The sequence below is a fragment of the Myxocyprinus asiaticus genome, chromosome 14, assembly GCF_019703515.2.
Source record: "Myxocyprinus asiaticus isolate MX2 ecotype Aquarium Trade chromosome 14, UBuf_Myxa_2, whole genome shotgun sequence".
NCBI classification, from domain to species: domain Eukaryota; kingdom Metazoa; phylum Chordata; class Actinopteri; order Cypriniformes; family Catostomidae; genus Myxocyprinus; species Myxocyprinus asiaticus.
In genome coordinates, this window is record NC_059357.1 from 34,484,629 (window position 1) to 34,504,332 (window position 19,704).

Here is a 19,704-nt window from a genome sequence, read left to right on the forward strand (position 1 = left end):
CCCCCCCCCCCCAAAAAAAACAGCACAAAGAAAACAATGAGATTCATATCTTTAATTTTTTCTGGCATGTAAAGTACAAATAATTAAACAATTCCATGAAAAAGTCATCAAGCGTCTTCAGCTGAAATCCCAGTAATAAATATCCTAAACTAAACTGAAAGGTGTATTGTTTTTTCCCCTTTGTAATGTGTTTTTCTTTGTTCGTTTTTTCATGTTTGGAAGGATGAGATTTTTATTCGTGACACACAGACACTGAGATCAGGAGTTCTGCTTTTTGATAGTTTTTTTGTTCATTTGTTTATTTGGTTATTGTTCTGTTATTCCTGGAAAATGGTTTCATAAGAACGTTGCTAAGTAACTGTGTCCCTCCTAAAATAACTGACACAAAATACAACTTGTTGAGAAACAGAGTGACCACTGACCCCTTTACTAGCTCAGTGCCTCGCCTTGCCCATCTCCTCCTGCTGCCATTTCTTCGCCCATGTCTGCATTATTGTGCCCTATAGCCCACCATTGACTCCCATTTTATTTCCTAGGCATGGCTGTATGGAGGCAAAATGAGAGGTATTTGGCGAGTGCACTGAGCCCTAGGCCTGACTGAGGGTCCAGACCCTAGGCTGGACCGCGCCTAGGCCGGCCCTCACCGCCCCAGGTCTCCCCCCGGGCCCTGACTCACTATGGGGTTCTGAACGTGGTTGGAAAAACAAGACTGTGATTCGATTAAATAATCAAAAGGTTTTCATTTAACAAGACAAACAAAACACAGGCATTAAAGGCATAACATCTAGCACACAGCATGTATGTTTATACACTTCAATTAGTTTAATATAGCAGTGCATTCTTTGCCTATGGAGAACTTTTCCAAATTGTAATTCTAAAGCTTTTTTTTTTCTTTTTTTTTTTTTTTTTTTTAAATCTATTTGTTCCCTTTAAAGAAAAACAAAAAAGTGTAACCACATTTTGGCAAAATTAAAAGTATTTAAACTTGCAAATATAATGAAATTAACCATAAATATACACAAAACATACTTTCATACGAGGCAATAATAATAATGATAATAAATAGTTTTTAAGTTAACAATAAGTTAAAACTACAAGCTTAAAGTCGCCCAAATAATACAAGTTCATTGGCGCTATATTGAATTTTTTTGTTTAAATTATTTGTTGCAACAAAAGCTACCACAGACTTTTACAAACACAATTAAACACATTTTGATTGAAAAGAAATAATTCTAACTAATTCTAAAACCTGTATACACTGTAAGAACAGCAACTAATTATAAAATATGGAAACAAATATAATAAATCGTACCCAGTAAAAGGAACCATAACGAAATATTCGACCCACGTGTGTCCTCTATGGCAACATCAACAACACAAATACGCTAAGTTAACGTGATTCTGATATGTAAAGTAAATCAATAAATTACAGGAAAAATTATATTTGGAAATCAACATGGGCTAAAACCGATGATATTTTAGACAGTTTTCCTTTCACGATCTTTTAGAATTGCTCTTTTCTGTACCACAGACGGCTGTTTGTTTTAGCTTGAATGGTCAGAGCACTAATAAGGGGGCAGAGGAAGGGATTATTGAATTTTTTTTAGAGATCAGAGCTCTCGGTGCTTGCTTGATTCTTATAATGAATCTGTTAGTTAACACTTTTTTTTCCGTTGTTCGTTACATTTGATCCTTTCACTACTCTGCAAACCATTTCAGTGTGACGTTTAATTTCTTTTTTTAAAAATATATATATCTTTTGTTCTCAGTCAATATAAAAATGAAGCACATTGCACTTACTGTTCCATAGGAAAGTTTTTTTGTCTTTTTTTTTTTAATGATTATTGTAGTTGCTCAAGCGGTGCAGTATGTTTGTTTCCTGCCATTGTCCTTGGCTCTCTGAGATTACGGGGGGATTGGGAGCACTCTGGATGTAGCTAAAGGGCTTGTTTGGACTCTTTGCCAGAGGGATGACACCACTATGCCTCTGTTCCTTTGGCTGCCAGGTGCAATTCAGAGTTGCCCTGGTTGCTCATTAATGTATCAACCCTTGCTTGCCCCCATTGCAAATTGTAAAGGGTGGACAAATCTTGAATTTATGAGCACACCACTGATACGTTCCCCAATATGTTGCGGTAGTGAAAGAAAAGGCTGTTTTGCGATGTCAATATGAAATGTCATTTGAGAGGGGTTAATTTAATGTATATCACAGTTTTGATACAATGGATATGATGTGGAGGGCTCAGAGACACTTGGATATGTGCGATGGGGTGTGGCTAGGGGCTAGTTTGTGTGTGCGGTCACACTCTTGCTAAATGTTTTAGAATGACTTTTCCCTTCATAAGTGACAAAGCTAAGATCCCTTGGTTGGTTAGTGCTTGTGCAAAGGAGCAAAGTCAGGTGCCAGTATGAACTGATGATGGAATACAGGAGATATGTTGAGAAGAAATGAAACAACGAAAAAATCTAGACAGCACAATGATTGACGACATTTGCCTTGTGTGATGACATACTGGCGAACAGAATTCACTATGGATTAGATTACATTGTTAAGTGCAGCTACATTGTATTTTGTCAATTTTCGACTATTTTGGTGCACTGAACATGCTGAAGCATTAAAGTGTATTCTTTATTTCATCTTTGTTGCCGATAGGAGATGAGATGCTCTGGGTTTAGTGCTCCTCCTAGTTTATGGTGTTCAGCTTGACGCCATAGAGCTTCACTGCATCTTCACTGAAGCAACTCTTGTTTTCACTGTAAAGGTTTTAAGCTTAATGCATACATTTACCTGCCTGCTGATTCTTCTTTTTGTAAATCTGTTTCATATGTTTAATTTTTTATTTTTTTATTTTTTTAAATGAAATGGTTCCACTGTGTGTAAATCTTAGTCCCGACACCGCAGACTGACCCTCTCTTCCCAAAGTCGAAAACTCAGAAAATAAAATCCATGTGGTGTGTTCAAAGATTTCCATGCTTAAGAATCTAAAAATGTTGCACAAGGTCTTGTTTTTCTTTTATTTGTAGATATAAAAATATATTAATCTCTAATGTAATCCTTTCAAAGAGATCATTGTCCTCTTTGGCTAACACAGCGTTATTTAGAAAAGCAAAATGTCACTTGATTTGAACACACATTTACATCTTTCAGTTCTTTTTTGTCATATAACGTGAAGTTTTGCGTTTTCACAGCGATGTCTCTCCCTATGTAACAGTTTATGTTTATCTCGCAGCTAGTTGTGGACAGCTAGTCCCAACTTGGGCATTGTCATTAAGTTATAAGGGAATTTATCATTTGTGAGATGAGTATTTTTAGGTAACATTCGATTTTTGAAGGTCACGTGGGTGTGATTTGCAGATAAGGGCATTACTTTTGGATTTGCAGGGGCTAAAAGTAATTTTAGAGGTTATTATAGATATAATCCTGCTTTAGTGAATGGAGCTAAAAGGTTATGAAGGGCAAAGTTGACCCCTGACCTCCATAACAGCTTTTCCCATTCAACATTACCTTCTTATGGACAACTCAAAGTCCACTTGAGAGGTTAACAAGGAGAGCTGATATAAAGCCCTTTTACCGTTCTTACATATGAACTTGTTTAAATGTTCTAACATGGTTCTGGATGCCGCTGTTGGCCTTCATTGTCGGTTGGCAAGATTTTCAAAAGAATTACAAATGCTATCACCATGGGAACACTGTTGAAATTCTCCTATTTACACAGACGACTGCATGTGGTGGAATCAATTCTAGATTCTAACTAGTGGAAAAATACAAGGAGATTCTTGGTCACCATGTTTGTGATATGCTTTGCTATGCCCTCTTGTGGAGGTACTTGTGTGCATATGTGAGTGTCTCTATGATGAATTTTGTCTTTTGGTGTGCTGAGGTGATTGCTATGACCCCCGGTGACCTCTCGATTTGTGACTACCATCCACACAGTTTGTTCAGTGGCTGTCTGGATGGAGCTCATGTATGGTGAGTGGTGCCATAAGGCGAGGTTGCAACCTAATGTAGAGCCAGGAAACCGTTTTTCAAAGTTCTAGAAAATGCTTACATATTTGGCTATCATAATCACCTTAAATGTTGAATATATACTTATATCATTATATATATATATATATATATATATATATATATATATATATATATATATATATAAGAGAACACTGTTATTTGATAATTTTTCTCTAAAAAAAATCACTGATTCAAAATGCCCAAGTGTAAAAAAAAGTGACTACATCCTCTGAAGCCAGACAGGAGAGTTACTGGGGCAAGATTTTGGGTAAATTGCACATATTTGATTCTTTTTTCTTCTTCAGTATTTCGTTGACCAGTTCTCTTACTTTGCCTGAATTAAATCAAAGCTCTCAGCAGACATTCTCTGTCACATTCATTAGACTGTTCTCCATGTCATCCCCAGCCCCGCCTCACACTTCTGCTAATTCAATACAGGCAAACGTTGGGAAGGACTTGCATGTTGTGTAAAGATAAAAGAAAAGAAACTCTGCTTATGTGTTTTTGTTTGAAACTAAATGTGTGTGTGTGTGTGTGTGTGTGTGTGTGTGTGTGTGTGTTAGAGAGAGACTCAGTCCAGGCCCATGTAGAGTGAATGTACAGGGAGCTCAGCGGCTCCCCTGTATGTTAAAGAACAATAGTGACTAGGCCTTCTTTCAAGCCTTGTGCTGCTTGCTGGTCTTGAAGGAGACCTGCAGCACGCGGTCGCCTAGGCGGTAGCCGTTCAGGCTGGCGATAGCCATGGCTGCCTCATCATAGTTGGTCATGGTGACGAAGCCAAAGCCCTTACATTTGTTGGTGGTGAAGTCACGGATGACCTTGACGTTTGTGACGGCACCGAACGGCCCAAAGAGCTGCCACAGGACGCTTTCATCAGCTTCTGGGGACAGGTTGTAGACGAAGATGCACCAGCCGGCTCCGGTGGGCCCGGTTAGGTTGACTCCAGCTAGACTGGTCATGCTGTCAATGGTTATTGGGGAGAATCTGGGGAAGAAAGAAGGAGAGCTACCATGGGTGTCATTCTGAAGTTCGACACAGGATGCTTCTCATTTGCACATGTTCCTGCCAATTTGGTAAGTCTGGACACTCGAACTTGATCTCCACAGCCTTAAGTCGATAAAAGAATGAGCAAGTAACAACCAAACTATCTGCTTTTAACCTAAAACATAAAAAGACTAGGCTTGCTAACACATTCTCTGACAAATTTAAGTCATATTCCCTGTTGTTGACCAAAGTTTCTGCGGAAATAGGACACGGAATTCACAATGTCCAACAAAATCACAATATTTAGCAAAACATAGAAACCTAGAGAGGGATGAAGGCAAATCAGAAACAAATCAACAGAAAATTGGAACGAACAGAGGAGACAATCTTGTATGTCCATGCTGGTGGAAAAAAAGGACATTAAAGCAACCAAAACTGAAGAAAAATAATGTTAGTTTAATACAGAAATACATTCAAATCAGTTCAGTCGAGGAATCAACCAAAAGAATGAAAAGGTTCAACAAAGCCATGCCAGAATGTCCTGCTGTGAGCGACTCTAGCTCATCGTTTTACTAGATGTGAATTGGCTATGCAAATCTAGTCTACTGAAATGGTATTTCTACTTTAAAGTCAGCAGGTGGTATTCCGGGCACTTTGTTTGAGCTTGTTTAGGTATGGATGCTTTTGAAAGGACACCTTTTTTGGGGGGGAAATTACCTCTTGACTCCGTAGCTGGCGTTTAGTAAATTGTCGAGTCTGCAACGCAAGAGGGAGAGTGATGGAGGTGAAGATATTAGTTGCAAGATCCAACAACCAGAGAAAGGTGTTTTAATACAGTCCATTCAGCCACCAGGGGGAGCTCTTTACTGGGCACAGCATCCACCAATCAGTAAGCTCAGCTCGCCCATCACACTGACACAGTGCTTACAGAGCCCTCAGGCAATGGATTACTAGTACTGTACACATGTTTGTGCAGCGATGAATGCTTCTGAATACTTCAGCGCCATGACTGATTCACAAATGCTGTGTTTTGTCTCTAAAGGTATTCTTTAGCAGGGCAGTTGTTTTGAAGCACTCTTTATGAATGGATTAAAGAAGATTTTACACACATACTTAAAATCCCCCCTGATGGCATAAATGTGCTGCAGTTTAAAGGGATAGTTCACACAAAAATGACAATTTTGTCATAATATACTCACCCTCATATTGTTCCAAGTCTTCATTAGTTTCTTGGAACCTTCCACGGAAGAAAGTTATATAGGTTTGGAACAACATGAGGGTGAGTAAATGATGACAGAATTGTATTTTTTTGGGTGAGCTATCCCTTTAAAGGAAAGACCGGCAGAGGAAGAGAAGGTGCAGTAGGGGTAAGGGCTGCGGATGGGGGCAGTACCTGAAGCGCTGGGTCTGGTGGTGCAGAGGGCCGGTGTAGCGGCGAGCGGCTGTCTGGTAGAGCTGGGTAAGCAGGGCTTGTCCCGTCTTCTGACTGGGGTTGTTGGCAAACTTGACGGTGATGGGCTCGGCAGCGCCTAGGGGCTTTTGACCGTTAAGGCCTTTAATGGCTTCCTCAGCCTCATTTCTCTTGTCGAACCGGATAAAGCCAACTCCTCGGGATATACCTGCTCCAAGCAGAAGGCAAAGCAATGTTAGTACTTACGTCAGGCTATCATGAATTAATTTGATGGGTGATAAGGAGACCCAGACAGAATCTGCAGACCTTTTTGGCATTTTCTGCACCAATTTTTTTTTTTTGGAAAATCAGCAGAATTCTGCAGAATGGATTTAGACATGGTAAAACTGTTAAACTGTTGTTGAGAGTACTACAGCCTTAAAGGGATAGTTCACCCAAAAAATGACAATTCGATCATCATTTACTCACTTTCATGCCATCCCAGATATGTATGATACAAATGCATGTAATTAATTTTTCACTATGAATTATTAAGTAAATTAAAAATTATAAGAAATGTAGGTAACGCTTTGCAATAAGGTTCCATTTGTTAACATAAGTTAACATGATCTAACAATGAACAATACTTTTACAACATTTATTAATCTTGGTTAATGTTCATTTCAACATATAGTAATACATTTTTAAAATCAAAAGTTGTATATGTTACCATTATTAAATGCACTATGAACTAACATGAACTAACAATAAAAAAAATTTAATATTTTTATAAACTAACATTAACAAAGATGAATAAATTAAATAAAAATATTTTGTTTATGAAACCTAATGCATTAAGTTAAAATTAAGTGTTACCGAAATTTGTTTTGTATTACTTTGTCTTGTATTCCTCTTCCTGTCATTCCAATTCAAATTCAACATCCTGGTGGGTGTGGCCAATTCAAATTCAAACTTTTGAATAAAAAGAAAAAAGACATTTTATAAATTCAGAATTTTGCCCAACCTTGCAGAAAAGTGAATGCTTTGGTTGGGTATCACTTTATGATCCTTACACAGCCTTTCAAAGACCTTATAAAGCAGACACCAAAATTTTTTAAAGCACATGGCCTACTTTTACCGTTACATCCACAGCTTTAATTAGGGTTTAAGTCTACCCTTAGGGAGCATATGCTGTTTGTGTAAGTGAGTTAACGTTTACCTGTGACCTGGTCGACCAGGATGCGTGAGGTGATGATCCGTCCATACTGAGAAAACAACTGCTCCATGTCTTTCTGACTCATAGTTTTGGGCAGCCCACTCACGTACAGGTTGGCATCACGAATGGAAGCTGAGCTGGGTCTGGCATAAGACACCTATAACGCACACACATAAAATATTGCTTTTAATAGAAATATTAAGAAGCATGCATCAAGACAACTATGACAGACCTAAAACTCCCAGCAGTGCACTTTCAAGTGTAGTCAAAGCAGATATGTCATAGCACTGCCACGCTCAAAGGCGAGACATCCGCCCACTCTCTCTCATCCCTCCTTCCTTGAAATCCACATACACGTACTTTATTCGAACCAAACCCGGATGCCTTATTAAACACTACTTCAGCTTCACAGTGCTCCTGACAGCACACAAGCCCACTCTCACACTCACACTCAGCCTACAGACACATCCACACCCTCTACACTGATTCGAGACCAGCTCCCTCAGGGAGCCGTGAGGAAAATTTGATATCATGAGCTGTTATTCTGCGCAGAGATTTTCCAGTAGACAGCAGCATTTAGGACCTGTTACGCATTGGGACGTGTCATGTTTTATCAAGTCCAATTAGGCATTTGTTTTGATGTTAAAATATTCATCTAATTTTTATATCTAGTCTATATTTCCTAAAAATCCCCCACCGTGCCGACTCTGTCGTATTTGAGATGCGAACAGATTTTTCTCATAAAATATGTATATTTATGAGTTTCTGCTTGAAAAAGATTGACTTTGATTGATAGTGTCAGTGTGTGCGCAAGTGGTTTTTGGAGATTGCAACCCCTGCTTTTCCTCCGTCTCTCCTTTGTCTTCACTCTCAAGGGGAAACTGCTCCTCTGGCAACCGGCAACCAAGTAAACAGATTACAAGATGTCCAGCATCCCTGACAAATCCCCAACACACGTCCTCACAAAATGCCCAGCAAAAAAGAACTAAAGCAGTGCAAACAAAAAAGCACAATACCAATTCATACTCTATTCGAACTGTAGTGTTCTCACTTTGCAAAACATTCTTGCACTGTATCATTGTTTCTATCCCACAGTATTACTCACATTTTATGCTTCTCATTTACAAATAGACACATTATTTATAGTATTAAAATAATGTGGGGCGGAATGCTTTATTATTGTTACTTTTTATATAAATCATTTTCTATCAAAGCTTTGCAGACACCTAATATTTGCACATATAGTACAACTTTATATTGCCTTATACACTGTAAAAAGTGGCAACCTGCAATTGTTACCTTAAGGAGCTATTTCTACCAGATCTAACCCTTAAAAATATTTTGTTGGTGTAACCTTATCTAGTCAGGATGATTCAGATTTGTAAAATAATATTTTTGACCTTAAAGGAATATTTTGGGTTCAATACAAGTTAAGCTCAGTCAACAGCATTGTGTCATAATGTGGCATTATGTGGCATAATGTTGACTACCACAAAAATTAATCTGGACTCGCCCCTCCTTTTCTTGAAAAAAAGCAGAAATCTGGGTTCCAGTGAGGCACTTACAATGGAAGTGAATGGGGCCAATCCGTAAATGTTAAAATACTCACTGTTTTAAAAGTAAGCCACAAAACATAAACAATATGCATGTTAACATGATTTTAGTCTGATAAATCGCTTACTAACCTTTCCTGTGTAATGTTAAATCCAATTTTACAGTTTCATGCCATGACGATGTAGCCAACAAAACCTAAAACCCTAAAACGACTGTAAAAATGACGATTTAAACAACTTTAAAGCTCAAATAATACATGCGTTTTAACAGAAGAATGGATGTAAATGCTTTTATAAAATTATACGGTTTACATTTCCTCCTTTAAACCCTCTAAAAATTGGCCCCATTCACTTCCATTGTATAAGTGCCTCACTGTAACTTTAATTTTTGCTTTATTTTTTTTATTTTTTTGGTAATCAACATTATTCCACAAATGCTGTCAATGTTGAGCTTACCTTGTATTGAACATGGAATATTCCCTTAATCAAACCAGTAAATGTATATATTACCACATTTTTTGGTTAACATTTTTCTGTGTAGTATTTTAATTGTTCTAAATAATTTTTAATTAATTAATTTAATTACTTTAAATCATTTTCAAATAATTTATTTTAATCTAAACAATGGACTCATATCATTGTAAACAAGTACTGTTGCACATTTGACTCTTAAACTTTGACATAATTTCAATCTGTTGAACAATGTATATTGACACAGCAAAACACATAGGTAAAGCAACTAACCTTGATTTTATCATAAATAAGAGCAAGTTTTAAATGTGTTCTTAACATTTTAATCAGGTTAATACATGTTTTTCCATCAGACCTTGGCAGAATTCAATGTGTTGTTCCACCATATGTGTGTTTGATTTTTGGAGGCAAGTATGACTAAGCAGCAGCAGTATTGTTGAGGTAGGGGTGTAATTGTGCAGTGAGTGGGTGAGTTTACAGCAGAGACTGGAGGAAGGGGGGTAAATGTATTTGTGGGATGGGATGCTGCCCCATAATTAACCCTCTCCCTGTCTCTCCCACAGTACAGATGGTGCCTGCAGCCCATAAGGCCTCTAATCCCATCATTGGCATTCGGCTTCCTAAGCTGCCTCCTCCTAGCCTTTGCTCTGGCCCCCTGTCTCCCTTTCTCCCTCCCTCCCGCCCTCTTTCCCGGCTCTCTGCCTTTCTAACAATGCCTTATTGACATGGAAAATATGACATTTGCTCAACTCAAGGATTCGAGGGCAACAGGCACACGAACGTTGAATGTCAGTGAACAGTGGCGAAGCTGGCTGAATGCATTGAACAAACAAGATGATTAGGACAATAGCAGCAGGACTCAGTGTTGCTTAAATAACTATGCCAATGATGTCATTGTGCAAATTGCCCATTGCCTGTAGTCATTATTCATCGAATAACAGTGCTTTAGAACTTGGTGAATAACAGTGAATAACAGTGCTTTAGATTTCGAATTAGCCTGTATGTTGTGGACTATTAATAAAGGTGTTAGGAATAAAACTGGTCTGAATGCTAAAAATTACATGATCTATGATATGATATGCATACATATCCTTAAATGGTATTTCACTTAAAAATGAATATTCTGTCGCCACAAACCTGTAGCCTTAGGTACCATTCACTTTCATTGTATAAAGAAAAAGATGCCATGAAAGTGAATGGTGACTGAGACTAACATTCTGCCTAACATCTCCCTTTTGTGTTCCATGGAAGAAAGAAAGTCATACTAGTTTGTAACGACATGAGGTTGAATAAATTATGACAGACTTTTCATTTTTGAGGGAACTCTCCCTTTAAGAAGCTTTTTATAAGCTGATACTTGCCTCGGATTTGGCACAATCTTTGATGTGTGGAGATCAGGTGGAGGAGCAGATCGGACTTATTAATCTCTCACTTTCAGAAGCGCAGTCAGACCTTCCCCATCCCCAAAACCCAGCTGAATTTTGGGACAAAGAAGGCCCTAATTAGCCAAAATTGGAGGCAGATGGGCCTCTCTGTGCTGACCTCCAAGCCTTACATTGCGTCCCCCTACTTACATTTCCATCACAATCACCTCTGCACACAACCCCTTGCTTTCTGACCTCCACTTTCTCTTTTCTTTTGCTCCTTTTGTTCTTGCCACCAATCCCTCTCTCTGCCCCGCCCTTTCTCCTCCTCTCCTGCTGTCACGTCTGTCTTGGGTCGTGTCTCATTTGCTTTTTCTGTTTTATTCCCCACTTCCTCCCCATTGAGAGATTGAGGCGTGTAGGGCTGAGCTTCTCTTACCTTGATTGTTTTGGTCTGCAGTTTAAGACCGTTGAGTGTGTTGATGGCCTTGTCAGCATCATTGGGATCCACATAGTTTACAAAGCCGTAGCCCAAACTCTGACCTGGAATAAAATGAATAAGAATGCATTTGATGTGTTTCTGGTGATGCACTGTAAAAAAAACAATTCCAGGTAACCTAAAAAATGTGCTTTCATTAACTGTATTTATTATGACTAAATCAACCTGACAAAATAGGTTACACCAAGCAAAGTAATCAAGTAGAAATAGATTATTGTGGTAACAATTGCAAGTTACTTTTACTGTTTGAAGGCAGAGCAAGAAATTAACCAGCAGCAGGTTGCAAGAAACCCCTTAAGTTAATAAAACCCTTTGTTATAATTGGAAGGGTATCGTCACTAAAAGGTTTCTTGCAGCTAAATGCACTTGCAATTTTATTTTGTTATATAATTCTAATTCTATCTTCTGTAATTGTATTCTAGGCCTAGTTAATTATTCAGATGTACAATTTATTTAAATTAAATGGAAGCACATGACATAAAATATGACACACAGTGTATTTTTATATGGTTAGCTAAAATATACATCCTTAAAAAGCTGAAAAAATGCCCCTTGAAAATAACTCCAGTAGGCAATTATTGCCCATTAAAGGGATAGTTCACCCAAAAATGAAAATTCTTTCATCATTTACTCACCCCCATGCCATCCCAGATATGTATGACTTTCTTTCTTCTAATGAACACAAACAAAGATTTTTAGAAGAATATTTCAGCTCTGTAGGTCCATAAATGACACATAAAGCAAGTGAAAGGTGGCGAGAACTTTGAAGGTCCAAAAAGCACATAAAGGCAGCATAAAAAGTAATCCATAAGACTCCAGTGGATAAATACATGTCTTCAGAAGTGATATGATAGGTATGGATGAGAAACTGATCAATATTTAAGTCCTTTTTTACTATAAATTCTCCTCCCTTCCCAGTAGGTGGCGATATGCCCAAAGAATGCAAATCACCAAAAACAAAAGAAGAAGAATTTGAAAGTGAAAGTGGAGATTTATTGTAAAAAAAAAAAAAAAGGACATAAATATTAATCTGTTTCTCACCCAAACTTATCATATCACTCCAGAAGACATGGATTTAACCACTGGAATCCAATAATGTATTACTTTTATGCTGACTTTATATGCTTTTTGGAGCTTCAAAGTTCTGGCCACCATTCACTTGCATTGTATGGACCTACAGAGCTGAAATATTCTTCTAAATATCTTTGTTTGTGTTCTGCAGAAGAAAGAAAGTCATTCACATCTGGGATGGTATGAGAGTGAGTAAATGATGAGAGAATTGTAATTTTTGAGAGAACTATCACTTTAATCAAAAAGTTAATGTCTGGCACTGTTTAATGCCAATTTTCACTTGCGTGGGTATATTTGGCCTAAAGAGAGAGGTGTTCTTTAGTTACCTGTGATCTTGTCTCTGACTAATTTGCAGGACTCGATCTCTCCAATGCTGCCAAACAAACTCTTGAACTCTTCCTGGGTCATGTTCTGAGGCAGGTAGTTGACGATCAAATTGGTTTTGCTGTCGTCTGTGGCACCGTTAGTGCTAATGACGGGGCCATTGGGTAGGCTGGTTCCGCTCGGACCATTGGACACCTGAGTTTCCATGGTGCTAATTATCTGCAGGTTGAAAATGACAAATCAGACTCTAAAACCGCGTGAAAGCCATAATTTGTGGGGCGGAATGCTTGGCTCCCCAAGAGCTTGCTCCTCAAGCACTACCACGTCCTCTTAGAGGGGTTAGAAATCATGTGTCGGAAAGGGTTGAGTACTGGAGGAGAACAATATCCCACCTCCCCTCCTCCCCTGACCGCTTTCTCTGACCTCCTCCCTCACCTCAACTCTCTATCTGCCCCTGGCTCTGCAGATGTCACCATCTTTTCACTCTTTCCCTCCCCCCATTCTCTCTATCCACAGTCAGACAGCATTACATTACATACTAGTACAACCTCTGAAGAGGAGGATGATGGTCGGAGATGACAGATCCATAAAAAAAAAAGACATTTTACAACATTCTCATTTCAACCTGTAAACAAGGCACCATCTTTTCAAAAATGACTTCCAGTGAAGATTAGAAGTTCTCACTGACAGCTTGTTTATCTGAAAAGCAAGACTGTTCATCTGTGTTGCTGTGGAGCACAGCATGATGCTTAATTTGGCCTATAGGGGATTTTCAAAGAACTGATGTATGCATGTTGTAGATGCTCCTTCCCTCTTAAATGCTACCTTTCTTTTGCTTCCTCTGTCAGCGTATGACTGCTCAAAACCAGCGCCCTGCCTTGTACCATGAGCTATCCGTCTTTGTTAGCTTTTATGTGAATTTATTTTGTTGATTTTTTTATATTTTTCCCAAGGCTGGTATGCTCCACAACTCACAGACTGGCGTGCGTAATGTATGTTCATGTATTAGTCATCCACAGTTGACTGAAAGGACTCTTTCCTCAGAATTGGCCCCTGGGGTGAAACAGGGTGTCTCACCAACTTAATTAACAATGCATCCATGATCTTTTCGTCAAATCCCCACAATCAACAGGCAGAATCGTATGCCACAAGTTGGGAGCGTAATTGGAAATAAATGTAACTTTTCTTATGAAATTGTTATTTAATTAAACATCATATTTCCAAATGAACAATCAATAGTTGCGCAAACAGGTGAATTTATGGTAGTGTGAGTAGTCTGTTCTTTTGTCCTCCGTTTAGTATTGCCCCTTCCTCTCATCTCTCTCTGTTACGCTCTGTCTCTTCACCAGAATGATTTTTTCTTGTCTTGAGCCTCACCTCTAACCAGGTTGCCCAGGTAACAGCAGCTTGACGACTGATGCTATTGGCTGGCTTCTTGACTTTTAGCAAACCTTGCACGTATGTGCGAGAACTAAATAAAACTGAGAACTAGCTGGCTTAATATCGCTTTTTGTTTTGCAATAATAAAATAAGCTTTCTGGCAGGCAGAATGTAAATCTCAAGCAAACTGACACTGACAAGGAGAACGCCCAGAGAGGCAGAGATGAGCGAGTTATGGAAGCCTGCAAACTTGGATCAAGGCAAAACTGTTGGCCATGACAACCAATTTTTCAGATTCATCTGAATCAGAATTTCCAAATGAAGGGTGTTAAAACAGTTGTCTTAAAACACAAATTTGCTTTGTGCTTTGGCAATCGCCCTTAGCCTGTAGTCTAAGAAATATCTTGGGTTGTAAATCTAAAGCCTACTCAAACAGGCACAGTCTATGCGTTGACACAAACAGAGCGAGTCTTTACACAAAGTGACAGGATCAGGGCAAATGTGATATGTGAACTGAAGTAAACCTCTCCATGGCAAGCCACCCATCCTCAGCGATGAATGTAGCGAGTTACACAACGCACAGGCTCTTTGGCCACAGAGACTGACACAAACACTATCTTACTGCCCAGATACTAGCCCTGCCATGACAGAGGTAGAGGAGCACTTTATCCCAAAAATATATGACTCACAAAGACAGCTGAGAGACTGCTTACTGCTGGAGTTCTTTCCACTGCGCTCCTTATACATCTAATCAACTGTCCCTGAATTTGTACTATTAAAAATAAGGCTTACAAAACAAAAGTGAAAGCATGGCCACGGAGGGTGGGTGACGCTCTTGTCCCAGCCTGTACTTTTCTATTTCTAGGAGAGTTCTTCCTCAATATTTAATGCACTGCATCAGCATCGCCTACACAAGAACTCAGACTTGCACGCAAACAAGAGCCCTGCATCTCATACGCAAAACCTATTAACTTCCCACCACCGCACTGATAAGGATAAATGACTGTAAAGATTCCTCTTTGTGAGTTTGAAATTAGAGTCTGCTGAAATGACCGTCAAGAGCTGTCAAAAAGATTGAAGTAGGGAAATTTAAGGCAGCAAAGTCGACTTTGTAGAAAAACATCCTGTTGATTTACTTTCTACATGTTGTAGTAAATAATAGTACCATGGATTTTTGGCCACAATATACAAAAGTAAGAAAAGGCACCTCACACATTTAAAACTGCTGCCAATTTTAGAGAATTACAATAAATCTTACTGATGTTTAAAATATATTTCCATGATATACACCCCAGAAGAAATCATGCCAATGCTGATAAAAATAATAATAATAAAAAAATAAAAAATAAAAATTAAAAAAAAACAGGCCTGATTGCAGTGTGAGATAAAGAGCAATTTGACTGTCAACACTATCTCCTCATGTCACTTCCTTAATGTCCCTGTGCTGCCAGGTAGCCATTTTCTTAAAATAAACCCAGTCCCACACTGGATCTGGTGAGGTAAACAAATAAAGCATGTGGCAGGTCTAATCTCTAGCTGTGTGTGTAACATGTCAACATTCATTTTCAAACGGGCAGGACAGCGATTCCCATTATTGCAAATTAACATTATGCTACCAAGAATTCTATATATAAATGCAACAAATTAATCTGTGCTAGTGACGTTTCTCATGTGACAGCAGACCTTAATTTTTAATTCATGTATGTGTCTGGACGGCCTTCTGGCTGAAATGTGAATGTTGGATTGCCAATAGGCCGTTTCAGTAACAGATTACAGGATTATCCTAAACAAAAGGCATTAAGCACACTTTCACTGCAGCTTAAGGGATCACAGTGGCAGCTGTAAAACAACAGGACACAAGTCAAAGCCCAATATTCGCAAGCAGACAGAAAGCGGATAAACCCTTCTCTTTGTCATTATTATTATTACTATTTTTATTTTATTTATTTATTTTTTTTTCTGTGGTGAAAAAAACAGTCGGGTTAATTTCGCGTGTGAAAATTGCAGCGCAAAAGATCACGCAAATAGACATTTCCTCATATCTCCCTTCAAACTGTGTTTATTTCCATTCTAATTTTGTATATATTTATTTTTAAATGTCTTATTATAATTTTGGCAATACAGCTCATTTAACAAGAAGAGAACGCAGTAGGCCATTTCAGTGTAACTGTTTGGTCGCTATCCAGAGTGCTGAAGTCGGGAGTGGCTCAAAGGGGATCCCGTTTGAAATCTCAAAAATATGGACAACTACAGTACCCTCGGAGTAGCCTTCGTGCTACTAGGTTCATTTCGTCAAGTGGACATTTAGCTCTTGATTTCGAAAATATAAACACGGTCTTCTCGGTCCAACCGTTTACGAATAGTTGAAAATCGTAATAGTTTCGTCCTTTGATTGGACGAGTACGCGTGTGCTCTGTGGGCATTCATAAATCCTGGCTCCTTTTTGCTGAATAAACGTATTGACACAAGCGAACAAAAGAGCCACCCGTTCCTCCTCTACAGAGACCATGGCAGCACTATGAATATTAATGTAAACAGAAGCGCTTTGTGTCGAGGCCAGAGGCTGCGGGACTCTCCGGAACAATGGGCATTGCAAGTGCCTTCACTTTCTCTCGATTCTACAGCCCGATATATATATATATATATATATATATATATATATATATATATATATATATATATATATATATATATATATATATATATATATATATATTAATAATAGGCTACTTATAATAATAACATTTAAAATATATTTCCAGAATGTAAATAATGTGCCATCCACATCCATTTCTGCCTGAAATAGCTTCCTACAGCTCACATAATGTCTCTCTTTTGTTTAAAAACAATTTTCTATATAGCATGGGCTTTGTTTACTTGTCCAAAATTGGTCATTTTAACCGTTGTAATCCTTCACCTCTGCTGTTAGTTTCATTATGTTGCCTGTGAAATGAGTGACTCAACTATTCAAAAAATAATAGTCGTATTCTTTTCTAGCATTCCAACTAAACGAGGCCTGCTGATCTTATAACGTACGAAACCGCCTTAAAAGTGGCGCACACTCTCGTTCACGTTGATATATAAACGCCGTTTTTTTTCTTTGCTCAAAAGCCTCCGTTTGCACATTGACGATTAACGAGGAGCTCGTATATTTAGACGATTGTGTTGTGTATCGGTTGTGATGTCCTTGTCCTTGAGTTGTGTAAGCGCCTGGAGAAGGTTATCTGACTCAACGCTTTTATGTGTTTGGCACTGCGGTAGATGCTCGTGCTCACGGAGGACTGCGGAACAGCATGCCGCGAGGTCTTCATTCATCACAAGCCATAGACCAGTCACACAATCTATTGAGAATGAATATGAGAGGGAAGCGCATAATTTCTTCGCCTTTTGTTGGAGGTCACTGTAAAACAAGGCAGCCTGTCCTTATAGCATCCTTTCGCGGTGCCAGTGATGAATAGGCGATATTACCGTTAAGTAAGCCAATTTGTCAAGGCCTAGAGCCTCTAACCTCAAATGCCAAATGTCGTGGAGCTGACAAGGATTTCCATGCCACGTGTGATAAGTATTGCCTTAAAGTAAGTATTACAGGACTAGTTACAACGCTGGTTACGAATACAGAGTATTACATATACAGTATTTTCACATCTGCGTGATATTTGCGGTGTTTTATTCTTGACGTGGAACAAAGCCGCTTCACGTAGAGCAGGTCTGAGGAATTAAACGTCAGAAATTCAACTTAACGTGTTAACTAGCTACTTATCCATGGATAAGGTTCAAATGCGACATAAATGTTGATATATCAGTTAGCCTAGTTGCTTTGTTATTGTTTTGACAATGGAAACCGTATCGCCCAGCGTGAAGATTTTGAGCGCGTGCCATCGCTGTCTTGTTTTCGAGAAGACACGCCCAAAACGCCTGCCATCGGGCCTTCATAACCCCCTCCTATTTCTTATTTCAACTCATCAGTCAGATTTATGACAAACCCATCTATATATCTATACTGTATATATGCAGGCTATATGTCACATTTAGCCGTTTCCCGTCTCGCGCATCGCAAGGAATTTAATACCGCCTGATTTATTCCAAAGCGATGGATGCATAATATCTCCCCTCCCCCCCTTCAGAGTGACTCGACCCTTTTCTTTGCCTTTGCTCTCTATGGGCTCTCAGCCTCCGAGGCATCGCGTTTTGTCTCCGAGATTCAGTCTTGAGCATCCATTGAGGTGAAGAGAGAGAGGCTGAACGCCCCCATCGCAGCTTCACAGCATGTGCCCTCTTACGCCCTTCTGCCTTTAGACAGCACCTCAGCTATTCCTGAGAAATTCCTCCGCTCTCTTTGTTATTAATGCCTAATTATTGCTTGAATATATTTAATTAACGGATGTAAAAATAGATATTGCGAAGGCTGGCGAGTTTTACGCAGTGCTTATTACGAATTGTTAATATGACAATTGTTTTTCTGCACACACATAAAAAAAAAAAAACGTCGAAGAAGCGAGCACGGCTGTAGTGATGCTTGCGCATGCCTGTATCACATTACTTATACCCAGGGCTAATCGTTAATCTTGTTTACAGAATCCACCATTAGGTGTGCCAGTATGTGTATATTTTGACCACATGCAATTTTAACATTATTTGGCTGCTTGCATCTAAATATGCTGTCACATTATGTTGACATCCAACAGATATATTTGCTCATTCTATTTAGATGTCTTCCACACATTGTGGTTAATGTTGTGAGGATGTTAAAATTGATTTTGTGCTGTTATTATTTCCATATTATTGCATTATTGTTATGCTTTGGATATAAGAGACAAAAAAGGCATACGTACAGTAACCATTCTTGATGTACAAAGATGATAGTGATCTAGGTCCTTCAATTCGCAGGTCTTCAGGCCGGCTTGCAGTTCTTACAGCGTGGTGTGGATGGAGAAATGAAAACGTCAGTTTCCAAATGAAAAGAAAAAAAAAGAAAAAGGAAAAAAGACAATCTTCGTCAGGAAATCTCAGCCCGTGCGCTCGTAGGTTTCCTCAGCAGTGTGAAAATGAGGAGAAGGGGGTTTTCTTCAGGATGGTGATGAGAGAGAGATTTCTCTCTGTGTGGCGTGGGCGATGGTTTCGAGAAAAAAAAAAAAAAAGAGAAGCAGTGATCCCCAGTAGGGTGTGTCCAGGGGAGGGTGTTGTGGTTCTGCTGTTGTGTGTGTATTTCCCAGCTCCTCGCAGGCTCCTTCTGTGCCTCTGCTGCAATGTTCTTCTTTTATGTGTCCTCCAAGCTGGCAGAGCTTGCTGCTGATTGGCTAATTGTGCAGGGAGGGTACTACATGGCAGCCATTGCAATGCTCTCCTCTTCCATTATCCCCTTCAGAAGAGATCACAGAGAGCCCCTCCATCCCCCCACCATCTCCCCAGTCTTCCTTTTGCCTCCCTTTCTTCCTGCCCCCCA

General features: G+C 39.1%; 1 protein-coding gene across 7 annotated transcripts; it reads right to left on the reverse strand.

Annotated features, from left to right (window-relative positions):
• Positions 1-37: 37 nt before the first annotated feature.
• Positions 38-19,485, reverse strand: LOC127452109 (ELAV-like protein 3). Of its 7 annotated transcripts, none has more exons than XM_051717326.1 (7): positions 19,094-19,485; positions 12,884-13,100; positions 11,427-11,530; positions 7,603-7,756; positions 6,387-6,612; positions 5,711-5,749; positions 38-4,993 (listed from the first exon to the last, which is right to left on the reverse strand). In XM_051717326.1, the coding sequence occupies exons 1-7, from the start codon at positions 19,100-19,102 to the stop codon at positions 4,666-4,668; spliced, it is 1,077 nt and encodes a 358-aa protein (XP_051573286.1). In that variant the 5' UTR covers positions 19,103-19,485; the 3' UTR covers positions 38-4,665. The 7 variants fall into 7 exon arrangements, with proteins under 7 accessions (XP_051573286.1, XP_051573284.1, XP_051573285.1 ...); XM_051717324.1 differs by having other exon boundaries at positions 38-5,014; XM_051717325.1 differs by having other exon boundaries at positions 6,387-6,615.
• Positions 19,486-19,704: the final 219 nt, after the last annotated feature.